General features: G+C 52.2%; 1 protein-coding gene across 1 annotated transcript in view; it reads right to left on the reverse strand.

The window, feature by feature from the left end:
• The window catches only part of LAMC1 (laminin subunit gamma 1), a 49444-nt gene extending 38413 nt beyond the window's left edge, over window positions 1-11031 (reverse strand). The window contains exon 1 of the mRNA XM_085232314.1: window positions 10531-11031. Within this exon, the coding sequence (XP_085088440.1) occupies window positions 10531-10930 (400 nt within the window). The 5' untranslated portion in view covers window positions 10931-11031. The remainder of the gene's footprint in view (window positions 1-10530) is intronic.
• Between the last annotated feature and the right edge of the window lie 823 nt (window positions 11032-11854).

Here is an 11854-nt window from a genome sequence, read left to right on the forward strand (position 1 = left end):
CAATGGGATCAGCCAGGTCAGCTCCCTGCGTTCTGCCACCTGTTTGTCCATACAGTTGGTGGAGAGCAGAGAAGTTTAACCTGTATGCGCTCAAGAAATGCTCTTCAAACAGCATGGCTTCCACCCCCTAGGCAGAGAGCACAAATTATCGACAAATCAAGATGCTGCACACATTAAATGCTCCTTACCAATCCACATGACGAGGAATGCACAGTAAGAGTGAAACAACCACTACCTCACTACCAGGAAAATAAACTCCCTTATCCCCACAGTCACACCTTCACCAGACTGGATTTTCTTCAGCCACTTTACACAAGCTAAAAAAATAAAAAAAATAAAAAAAATACAGCTCTTACATTCTCCTTCTGTTTGCTCTATGTCCTAACTCCTGGCAGAGCTGCGGTCCCACACGAGTCACAGATGACTTTCACAGCTGCACGAGAGACAGCTGGATGCAGAGTAACGCTGGGCAAGCGCTTTGCAGGCCTGAGATAAGCCCCCGTATCTGCTGAAGCGAGCGGTGTAAGCTCGTATTTGGGGACACAAAAGCTGGTTCCCCTCCCAGCTCAGAAGAGCAGCTCCAGGTGGCAGGGCAGGAAGGCACACGAAAGCAACGCCGCCCAAATCCCAATGCTCCCTACGATGCAGTGCATGCCTGGCTGCCAGCAGAACTCCCAGCACCAGCACAATAGCCCTGCTATTTTTAACATTTTTTCCCATCTGTGAGAAGGACATAAACCTAAAGGAAGTGTAATTGAAAGAGTGGAAGAACTTACTCAGCACCAGCCACATTAACAAGAATGCAAGCTACAGCTTCCTGTAGCCCAAATACATTGTGAGGATCCCTGACCTAGCATGGTGTAGCAGTCTTGGGGATGGGAGAGATGCTGAAAAGCAGTGCTTGAGCACCTGGGATCACAGCAGCACACAGCAGAGCTGAACCGAAGGCACAGCTGCATACCTGCACAGAAATGCATCACTCCAGGGCTTCTCTTGCTCACCTTTATCTCTGTGTGGGTAGGACACAATTAAAGGGAGGGCTCTGCAAGAGATGCCCCCAGGTACACTAAGCTCATTTTCCATTCCTCCAGGCAGCTGCAGATTAAGCAAGTAGGTGAAAGTTGCATCAAGAAAACCCTCTCCTTAAAGCTAACAGCTCATTCGCTGGCCTGAAGAGCTCTTTTTTTTTCCCCTCCCCAAAAAATCAGAAGAAGGCACAACCCTTCTCACAGCTGTATTCTACAAAGGTGTATCCCTGTACACAGGCTGTCTGCAGCTTCACACAGTGGTAGAGCAGACAGGGAAGCTCCCTCCCGGACACACAAGGCTGGCACACTCAGCTCCTTGGGAAGCTTTTGAACGAGAGAAGAATGCTGACGCAACACCAGCCCGGCCAACCTGACATGTTAGCAGCAATTGTTCTGCAGGAGCTGCTCGAGTAATGAACCCAGCACAGTGCTGAGGCACCACGGACATGTCCAGCCTCTATCCGTCCTTTCTTCAGCTCTCAGATGTGCAGTGACCACCAGCAGCACGCTGCTCTCCCACCAGCCCTCTCCCATCCATCACCACAGGAGCCCTGAGCCCTCAACAAGAAAAGCCATTAAGTTATTAACACCTAAATGAGTAAGCATGTAACCTATATTGCATTCGGAAGCACCATCCAATACTTCAGCATCAGTTATGAAAATCAGGTTTTAGTTTCATTTTTTTCCTTAAATTATGATGAACAGTTTAAAAAAAAAAAAAAGCCACCCTACGTATCAACCTGCTGTCCTTGAATCTGCTTCCCCAGCAGTCAGGCAGCTGCAGAAATATCAGTTTGCCCGCTTATTTTAATGGGCCATTAATTCAAGAGATCTGCTTATGCAAAGTCAGCTAGAACAAGCTAGGGCAGCTGAATCCTAACATACAATCAGGATGTTTTGCATAAAGTCAAACGCTGCAAGAATTCTGTGTTTGAGCAAAAGCATGCTCATAAATGCCTTATGCATGAAGCCCCACCACAGGAAGGCTCCCTAATCTCTCCATCTCTTTCCCAGGTTGTCAGATGAAGTGTCCCCATCCGTGGCACACAGGTGGAAGTCTCAGCGAGCTCATTTCCTTCCTTTGACCAAAGCCTGAGCATCAGCTCGGGGCAGATCCCGGCCAACCAAAGCATTCCCTCCTGATGAGCCTTACCACGAGGCTCCTTGTTCAAAGCTTTTAGGGTGTTTTCCAAACTGAAATCAGAGCACATTCCCAGCGCTTCCCCCCCGGCATCCGCCCGCAGTCCCACTATCACCAAACCCAGCTGCAGTTATCTCTGGGCTTAGCTGAGTGAGCTGACAGCATCGTGGCTGTGGTGGAGCTGCAAGGCTGGGGCGGTGTGGAGGTGTGGGAAGCCACATCTTCACTGCCTCCCTCCAAATGAAGGAGGTGGCCCAAAAACGCTGCACCACTCGGGCACAGCACGCTTCTGCCCTACACTCTGTTGTCACAGTAACCAGGCACAAAGCGACAGCATAAAAGCTGTGGGGCCAGTGGAGGAGAAAAGGGGAAGGAGCAGGTACACGAACGGCACAGACCAGGCAGGGATCTGAGCTGCCAGGAGCCGAGCACAGAACTGGGAGCCCAGCACACCCCTATTGCCCACGTTTAGTTTTGGAGAAGCTTAACGCTTGTTTTATTTTGTTCATATCCTTCAGAGAAAAGCAGCATGTGGCCTTTAGGCAGGGGAGAAGGAAGACGTTCCTGGAACTATGCACCACCTGTTTATTAATTCCTTGCTAACTGCTGGTTCAGAATGACAAGTACTCTCTTTCAATTGCTTAAGAATCCTCCTCTTCAAGCCTTTAAACATACCTCTCCCAGGGATGTAAATAAATAAATAAGTAAATAAATAAAGCACATTGAGCTCCAATCTCCAATTTAAGCTTCTTTCAACTCAAAAGGCTGCATACGTATCAAAGCAATGGCCTCTGCCACTAAAGTTATTCAAAGAATCACCATGGTCAGAAAAGACCTCCAAGATCATCCAGTCTCACTGTCCACCTACCATCAGTATTTCTCCACTAAACCATGTCCCTCAGTACAACATCTAAACGTTTCTTGTACACCTCCAGGGATGGTGAATGGGAAGATAATTAAGTGTTACGACAGAATTCGATGCTTCACTCTACAGCACCACCACGGGAGGATCATCTTCTCCACCTTGCCAGACAACTCAGAAAGCAGAAGTGGTCCAATAGCTATCCTCAGGGGCAGAACACTTCCAAAAGCTACCATTCTTTTGTTTCCTTCTTCAAAGGAAGAACTGCACAGAGGGGCAACCATTATTTTGGAGGTGGCACAATGCTTGCAGCACAACTCAGAGCAACTGCCACTTCTGACCCAAGAGGTAACTGAGCATCACTTGGTGAGCAATCACTGTATTTAAGAAAAATCCTCAAGGGGTGTTGACAACCAAAATTAGGTAAAGTTTCTCCTCAGAAAGAGTAGTAAGACATTGGAACAGGCTACCCAGGAAGGCGGTGGGGTGGGGTCACCATCCCTCAAAGTGTTCAAAAAACACATGTGGCACTGGAAGATGTGGTTAGTGGGCACAGTGGGGTTGGATGTGGGGACCTTAATGTTCTTCTCCAACCTTAACAGTTTTACAAAATCCTTTTAGCAATCAATAGCCTTTTCTGCTGAGTTACCTGTGACAAAATATGCCATCCAGAAACCACCAAGAGAAAAGCAATAGCTGAGACATGGCTGCCACCTGTTTCAAGAGAGGCTTGACTCAAAGCACTGCAGGCAGCCAGCGCCGTCACCTGAACGAGGTGTACACACCTCTTGGTGTACACACCACTCCAGAAGTACAAACTGCTGCACTGTGACCAACAGATCTCTTGAGCAAGTCTGGACACACATCACTCCTCAGAAGGGGGTGATAAAGTTTGCCTGTGTCACATTAACCATGCACACGGAGCAGAGATGTGAGGTGTGCCCTCTGCTCCCTCTCATGCTCACTTTCACTCTATGGGTCCAATGGCAACACCAACTTGCTTTCTTGAGGTCTCTTCAAGTCAACCTCTTGCGGGTTCCCCACAGATGGCTTTCCGGGGGTTTTCGGCGGTGGAAACGAGGGAGCACTGGGGATGTGGAGCACGCAGGATGCTGGGCACAACAGCTGGAGCAGGCAGGGTGCTGCAAGAGAGGATAAAAGCCAGCGGGGCTGCCAGCACTGCTGTGAATTTCAAAGACTCGTGCTATTTAGTCAGGCACAGTTTAAACTTTCTGGTATACAGTGCTAATGACACAGATTAACAACTCTAAACGCCATTCATTTTGCTGAACAACCTCTCTTCCCACAAGCCCTTTCTATACCCTGTGTAAGCACTCAATACCACTCCTACCCATGGGATCACCCTTTCAAAACACATTTAATTCCCTCCCACTGTTTTCAAGTTAATGTAGACTTTTTAGGGGTAGGGGAGAAAGAGAAAAGCTGGATTTGCGTGACAGAAAGGCCAGAGGACAGGGTCCCTCCCATCTGCCAGAGCAGCATGTTAATTTTCCACCAAGCATTCAACAAAAGAACATGCCACAGCCCCTGAAGTTGCAAAACAGACCATCTGGATGACATGAAAAAGGCAATCAATTCACGGACAAATTAACGAGGAGAAATATTCGGTATGAGGTTTTGCAATAGGAAGAACCGAGCTTCCCATAAAGACTTCTGGCCCCTTCCATGTTCAAGTGACACTGCGTGCAGGGAGCAGCCTCAGCAGCACAAACCACATCACTGCTGCAACAGCACACCCAAATCCTTGGCAGTAATAAACATCCATTTGGTTAGTAAGTAGGGAAAGACCAGAGCCAAGTACTTCAAGTGCACCCAAAACTCAAACCATCCCTCCTCCGACTCGTCTGAGCACCTCACAAGGGCTGTAACCCCGCGCTCACAAACAGCCAGGGCTGCAGCTGCATCACAGCTGCTCCAGTTCTCAGGCACCACTGTAAGGTGCAATGAATCAGGAGCAAAATATCATTTGTTATCAAGCAGCAGCATTGTTGTTGTCGTGCTTTGGTTTGCACAAAGCACAAAAACTCAACGAACCTGATTTGGGAAAATCTGATGTTCCTTTCCAACTTTCAGAGTCATAGAATGGCTTAGGTTGAAAGGGACCCCAAAGCCCCCCTGAGTTCAGGATTTCCAGCATCTTCCAAGCTGTCATGGAAATATGTTTAGATGCTGTACTGAGGGACATGGTTTAGTGGGAAGTGTTGGTGATAGGCAGATAGCTGGACTGAATGACCTTGGAGATTCTGTGATGCTATACTCTTACACAGCTCCCCTGCTGGGGATGGACATATGGAGAACACACATGAAGCTGCCCAGCAGCCAGCAATGCCACAAGCACCACTCCTCCCTGCTGCCCCAGCTCTATGAGCAACCCAATCCCATCCTGGAGGCTCTGGGCCAGACACTGGCAGCTGCCAGGGGAGTGGAGATGTCTGTGGTGACTCATGGTGACACAGCAAGGCCTTCACAAGAGATGCCAGGGAACACAGGGTCAGTAAGAGTTTCTTCCATCTACTGAGGCAGCTTCCAGCAGCCTTGTCCTCATCCAGCAGCCCCGGTTCCCCAGCGTAAAGAAATGCATCCAGGAATGGAGAAGTTGCACTTTTTTAGGACCATCACTACCTTTTTAAGATAGTAAGTGACACAATTTAGAGCACTGCAGTAGCAGATGTGTCGTTCTGCAAGCCGTGCCATTGTTTCCTTGAGGTATTTGAAACAGCAGCCCTTCCCCAAACCACAGTCCATCCTAACCAGAAGTCAAGGGCTCTGGCACCGCAACAAACAGCTCCATGTGTTCAGACTGACAAACTACCAGCAGCCAACAGCCATTCAGGATGAGAGAGAGGTGGTGTGTACGTACAGATGTACGCAGAGTCACTCTGCTTAGAAAGCAGAAGAGCAGTGACTCGTGTAATGCTGGTAATTTAATCAGTTAACTCATGCCTGCAGAGTGCCCATGGATCTCCGTCCCGGCATCCCTTCGTCGAAATTTTGAGAGGGAAGCAGGGAGAAGGCTGCCCTTCACCAAGTGGGAGATCGGGAAGGGACCCCTAAATGCACAGCCCACACACATCAGGAACAGGGATATGGGGACAAGAGGGGCCCAGGCAGGATGCAGGGAGCTGAGAAAGGAGAGGCGAGCAATGCAGGCTGCACACCCACACATAGGCTGTGTCCAAAGATGGAGGCGGTGCGGCCCCACCAAGGGCTGCCCCTCACCCGGCCCAGGAGCTGCCGGGAAGAGAGTCCCACAGCCAAATCCCACAGGATGGACACGTCAAGGGCTGCAGATGGAAGGGCTATAAATAATCAGAACGAGAAACGGACCCCAGAAGTCCTCAGAAAAGAAAAAACGTCACTTAAGTCAAGCGAGCCTATTTAACACTGTGAGATCAAGAAAGGCTTTTCCAGAAGGGAGCAATTCTCCCTTCCATCGGTCTCCATGAGGTCACCACCACCACCACTAAACTCTCCCACCCACCCCTCACAAGCTCAGCACAAACAAGTATGAAGAAAAGGGCCCATTTATTCCCTTTTGAAGAGGCCGAGTGCAACCATTAGCTTAAGGCCCCTGACGAGCAACATCACCTCTTAATTCAAAGAGGATTAGCAAGATTTTTCTTTCCAAAACTGCACTGCCGAAATGAAACACGCGAGGAAAGGAAAGAAAATCTGTTTTAACAACAGAACATGTCGGGATGCAGGCACTTTACCCCCCCCCAGCAGCACCCTGTAGCTGTGTGCCAGGTGCTGGGCGCACGGCAGAAACCGCGGCTCCTCAGGGCCAATAGAGGCTGGGCCAGAAAGCAGACCTTGAGAAAATAAATCACAAGATGAAAGCAATTTGCTGAGAACTGGAGTGCTGCCAGCTTGAGGCTCTGCAGAGCTCGCTCGGCCTTGCAGCACGGGAGGGAGCAGGCCCTGCAGACAGCCACACGCGAGCAACCAAGGTGCTGAGAACAACCATCCCCACCGAGCAGGGTCCTGGTGGTTTGCTTCAGTAGAACATGGCACCCAACACAAATAAGCAGCTCTCCAAGCATTTCTCTCTGCAACAAAGACCAGAATGCTACAGAAATCCCCAGGAATCCACAAATCCTGTGTCTTTGCAAGATCTCAACGTACCATCCCTACAAACACCTTCCCCCACAGAAACAGCAGCGCCCAAAACCAAACGTACAGAGATCCTACAGCTATCTGGAGTTCTGCTTCCTATATACAAGACCATACTGGCTCACCTACACACACACACACAAAATCCAACAATAGTTTTTGGATACTATTTCTGAAAGAGGAAATTTTGAAATTCTCCACGAGCGAACACAGCTGTGTTGTGTCAGGACTGCAGGCGTGATTAGCACTGGAAACATCTCTTTGATGACTATCGCATCGGAATATCTACAACAAGTAGAAGCATGGAAACCAGGAAAGCTTTGCCACCCAGTTTCCAAACAAAATGGTGAAGATCACCACATTTCAGGGGCTTCTGTTGTTTTTAGATGATCTCTCAATCAAGCCTGGACCAGTGGAAAAGAGATTAAAGAACAAGGTTGGGTGCTTGAATTTAAATATAACTTCTGTTTCTTTTTACAGTTGACGGGTTTTCACCATTTTCCAAGCTTCTGCAGAGGGAAAAAGCCAGAGGAATGTATGCTTCCACCCCAAAGACCACCCCCACAAGGCTAACAGCAGCTCTAGCCCACATCCCAACCCCACAGCATGGAAAGCAGCCAGCAAACACAATTCACAACACATCTGTTTTCATAGGCTACTCCAGCATATAGAAAAGATGAACAGAGTCCTCTCAAAGCCAGGTCACTCAAGGGATGATGCTACGGGCCGTCCCAAGGACACTCTTTGCAAATGGATGTCAATGGGCCGTGCTCTTCACAGGGCCTCACACAGGGCAGGCGGTAATGCCACAGCTCTCAGCACAGGCACCACCACTCACCCCTCACCTCGAGCCTGTAAAGCACCTGGGGGAAAAACCGACACGCTCCTGTTTGTGCAGCGGGACAACAGAGATTTCCACTGTTTACAGGGACGTAACAAAACCCGTGTTATTTTCTGAAGCAACCTTTCCACGCCAACACTCAGTCCGGCAGCAGCGAGGGATGTATCGTTCCCCACAGACAGAGCTGTACCCCACCACAGAGCTGCACCGTGTCAGACAACATTCCCAGTCTTGCATTTACATTCTTTACACCACAGTTTACAAACCCTGGGAACCAGAGGCCCATTCCTCCACAATGGAGGTGGCTGTCCCCGTGCTGCCTGCAGATCCACGTTCATCCCCCCACGAGGCAGCAGCCCGGGATGCTACTTGCAAGGGAAATGCTACTGAGCAAACTACACATTGTTCAGCAAGCAAAGAGTTCCAAGCTGCAAAGTTCCCAAGATTTGGGATTGCAAAAGCAGTCACTGGCTGTATCAAAGCCAGTGATGAACCTCTCCTGCGACACAGGGCGAGCACAAATAGCAGCTATTTCTGCAACTAAGCCACCAGCCAACTCCAGCTCTCTCCATCCCCTAAAATAAGTGTGCCGCCATGGATAGCGTTCCTGAATGCCTCAGTGGCATCAGCATCCCAAAAAGGTGCAGGACAGAGGAATGGGAGAAAACTTAGGAATTTAAAGGGTATGAGGGAAGCGATAAAGAGCTTTAAAGCTGCTTTATATAACTGCACTGAACAACTGCTGGCCATGCGAAGCCTGATCTCCTCGCTCCTCATGTTGAAACCTGCAAAATGTAAATCAAGCCTTTGTGAGACCAACTAAAATAGAGTCCCCTCGGGGCTCCACAAATACCGCAGTGCAGGCACCGGGCGCTGGGCGAGCCGCTCCCAGCCCAGCCCCAGCACAGCTCCCAGGGATTTCCCAACCAAGTGCAAGAGCAGCAGGGCTCTCCCAGGTGAATGATGCTGGGCAATAAGCAGCCTTTACAGAAGGAAGGTGGCAAGCTGGTTGAGCCCACCTCTGCATAGCTGTTTGAGAGTCCCACAGATCCTGCAGGGCGCTTCCACCAGCCTTTACAGAGCCCCGTAGTGCCAACTTGAGCGCTGTCCCCACAAATCAATCACCATTCAGCAGAGATGCTAAGCTTTATCTGCTCACACAAACCCCCCCATGCTCTCAGCTGTTTCCCAAGAAGACATGGAGCAGCCCCCTGCTGAGCTCCAACAGGGCACCCAGCAGCCTCGCTCGTGGCACACAGCAATTCCCTGCATCCTGTTGCATGCGCTGAATGCTTCCATTAGGCAAATTCTGCAGTCCACCCTTTACAAAAAGCTGCCTTTTTGCTCTTAAAGAAAAAAAAAAAATCTCTTCTGCTGCAAACAACCAGCAAATCAGACTGGAGCTGAGCACAAGAACTGGCTCCTTGCCTGAGTTTCCTTGTAAATGCCTTCAAATGGCAGTCGTGCTCTGAGCTGCTCTCTGCAGACCGCGTATATAACCAGCACTGCCGCTCTCCTCGCAGCCAAATAAAGGGATGAGTGCTGAACAGAGGGGTGGAGGAGCCCTGCAGTCCATCTCTCCCAACAACTGGCAGCTCCAAGGCAGAGATGCCCAAAGGAGCCACATGCAGCAGTGTTTGGACCCACAGCCACAGGCCCACAGCGTTGCTCATGCCTCTGTTAGGATGGCAGTAGCTGTTTCCTTGCCCAAGAAATTGCAATGCACAGACACCAGGCCAGGTCTGTGAGGAACCAGGAGGTGGGGAGACACGTGTAGCAGCCCAAGGAGAGGTGGATACACGCAGCACAGGGATAGGGATAGCAAGAGTAACAGAGCTGCAAGAAGGCAAAGGGAGGATCTGCTCTGAAAAAAACGACGAGCCTGAGAAAATCCAGCCCCCTGCCCAGAAGTGCTGCACTCTAAAGACACACTGTGCTGCTTTGTGTCCTTTTCTACCACTGTTTGAGGGAGTGTCCCTCCCACACAGCTCTGTTTTGCTGCACCGGGGGTCTGCACGTCCCCACTGCCATGCTCAGTCACGGGGGGACAGGGCGGGCAGTACTGGGAAAAGGAAAGATCGCTGCAGTGAAGTCTCAGTGAGAAGGAATTCAGGCAAAGGAACTGGGATCGGGGAAGCGAGGGGCCGCTTCTAAGAAGAGCAGAAGGAAAGGACGAGGACATCCAAGCTGGATGTGGCTCTGGGCAGCCTGGTCTGGTGGTTAGCGACCCCGCACACAGCAGGGGGGTTGGAACTAGATGAGTATTGCGGTCCTTTTCAACCCAGCCCATTCTACGAAGCCACGTGCTCCCAGCCCAACCCGCACAACGACGGGCATCGCATCGCGTACGGCGCGGCTACCACCGCACGTGTCCCCGAACCCCGAGCTGCAAGGGACCAAAGCGACCACCGAGCCCCGCCCCACACAGCATCCGCAACCCTACGGCCGAGAGCGGCGTCCCACGGCGCGGCTCCCCTCTCTCCCTTCCCCCCTCCCCTCCTCCCCATCCCCGCACGGCCCGTACCGAGGTGCAGGGTGAGGTTGACGGCGGCGGGGTGCTGCACGCCGGCCAGCATGCTCTGGCTCTGCCACCAGGTGCTGTCGGCCTGGCTGTTGTAGTCGGTGAGGAAGGAGGCGCCGTGCCGCAGGTGGGGCTGGGAGGCGTCGCACAGGTGGCACGACTGGGTGACGCCGGTGACGCCGGTCTGCACGCAGTACTCCTCGGCCGGCGTGCCGCACGTGTTGGTGGCCACCACCGTGGCGTTGAAAGCGGCGTTGACGAACTCGGGCATGCAGCGCTGCGGCCGCCCGCTCCGCTCCTCCGCGCACTCGTCCATCGCCGCGCCGCCGCCGCGGGGCAGCGCCAGCACGGCCAGCAGCGCCAGCACCCGCGGCAGCGCCCGCCGCCCGCCAACGCCGCCCATGGCTCGGCCCGGGGCCGCTGCGGAGCGCGGCCGTGCGGGGCTGCTGTGCCGCTGGGCCGGGCCGCGCCGCGGCGGGCGGGGCTGGCGGCGCGGGGCAGGCCGGGAGCGGCACCCCCCGCCCGGCCGGGTGGAATGCGCCGCGGGGCGGCCTTAAAGCGGCCGTGCCGGTGGGGCCCAGCGCGGGCTGGGGTTGGGGCCGGGCAGGTTAGGGGTGGGGGGTCGTGGGAAGCGGGCGGGGCGGAGTGAAAGCGGGCTGTGATCGTGCGGTTCTGCGGTCTTCCGTGGTGGTTGCTGTGCGGATCCAAACCATGCTCCTGCTTGCAATTTGCTACGCACCTCTATGGTGCTCCGAGTCACGTTTCACAGAATCCCAGAATCACCAAGGTTGGAGAAGACCTTCAAGATCATCCAGTCCAACCATCCACCCATCACCAGCAGTTCTCACTAAACCATGTCCCTCAACACAAAATCCAAACGTTCCTCCAGGCTCGGTGACTCCACCACCTCCCTGGGCAGCCCATTCCACTGCCTGACCACTCTTTCAGAAAAGCAGTATTTCCTAACGTCCAGCCTAAATCTCCCCTGGCACAGCTCGAAGCCATTCCCTCCAGTTCTATTGCTGTTACACGAGAGAAGAGGTCGACCCCCAGCTCATTACAACCTCCCTTCTGGTAGTTACAGAGAGCAGTAAGGTCTCCCCAGAGCCTCCTCTTCTACACACTGAACAATCCCAGCTCCTTCAGCCGTTCCTCATCAGGCCTGTGCTCCAGACCCCTCACAGCTTTGTTGCCCTTCTTTGAACTCGCTCCAGGGCCTCAATGTCTTTCTTGCAGCGAGGGGCCCAAAACTGGACACAGTACTCGAGGTGCGGCCTCACCAGAGCCAAGTACAGTCACCTCCCTGTTCCTGCTGGCAACTTCCTGA

Source organism: Meleagris gallopavo, chromosome 10 (genome assembly GCF_905368555.1).
Source record: "Meleagris gallopavo chromosome 10, MGAL_WU_HG_1.1, whole genome shotgun sequence".
In the NCBI taxonomy this organism is placed as follows: domain Eukaryota; kingdom Metazoa; phylum Chordata; class Aves; order Galliformes; family Phasianidae; genus Meleagris; species Meleagris gallopavo.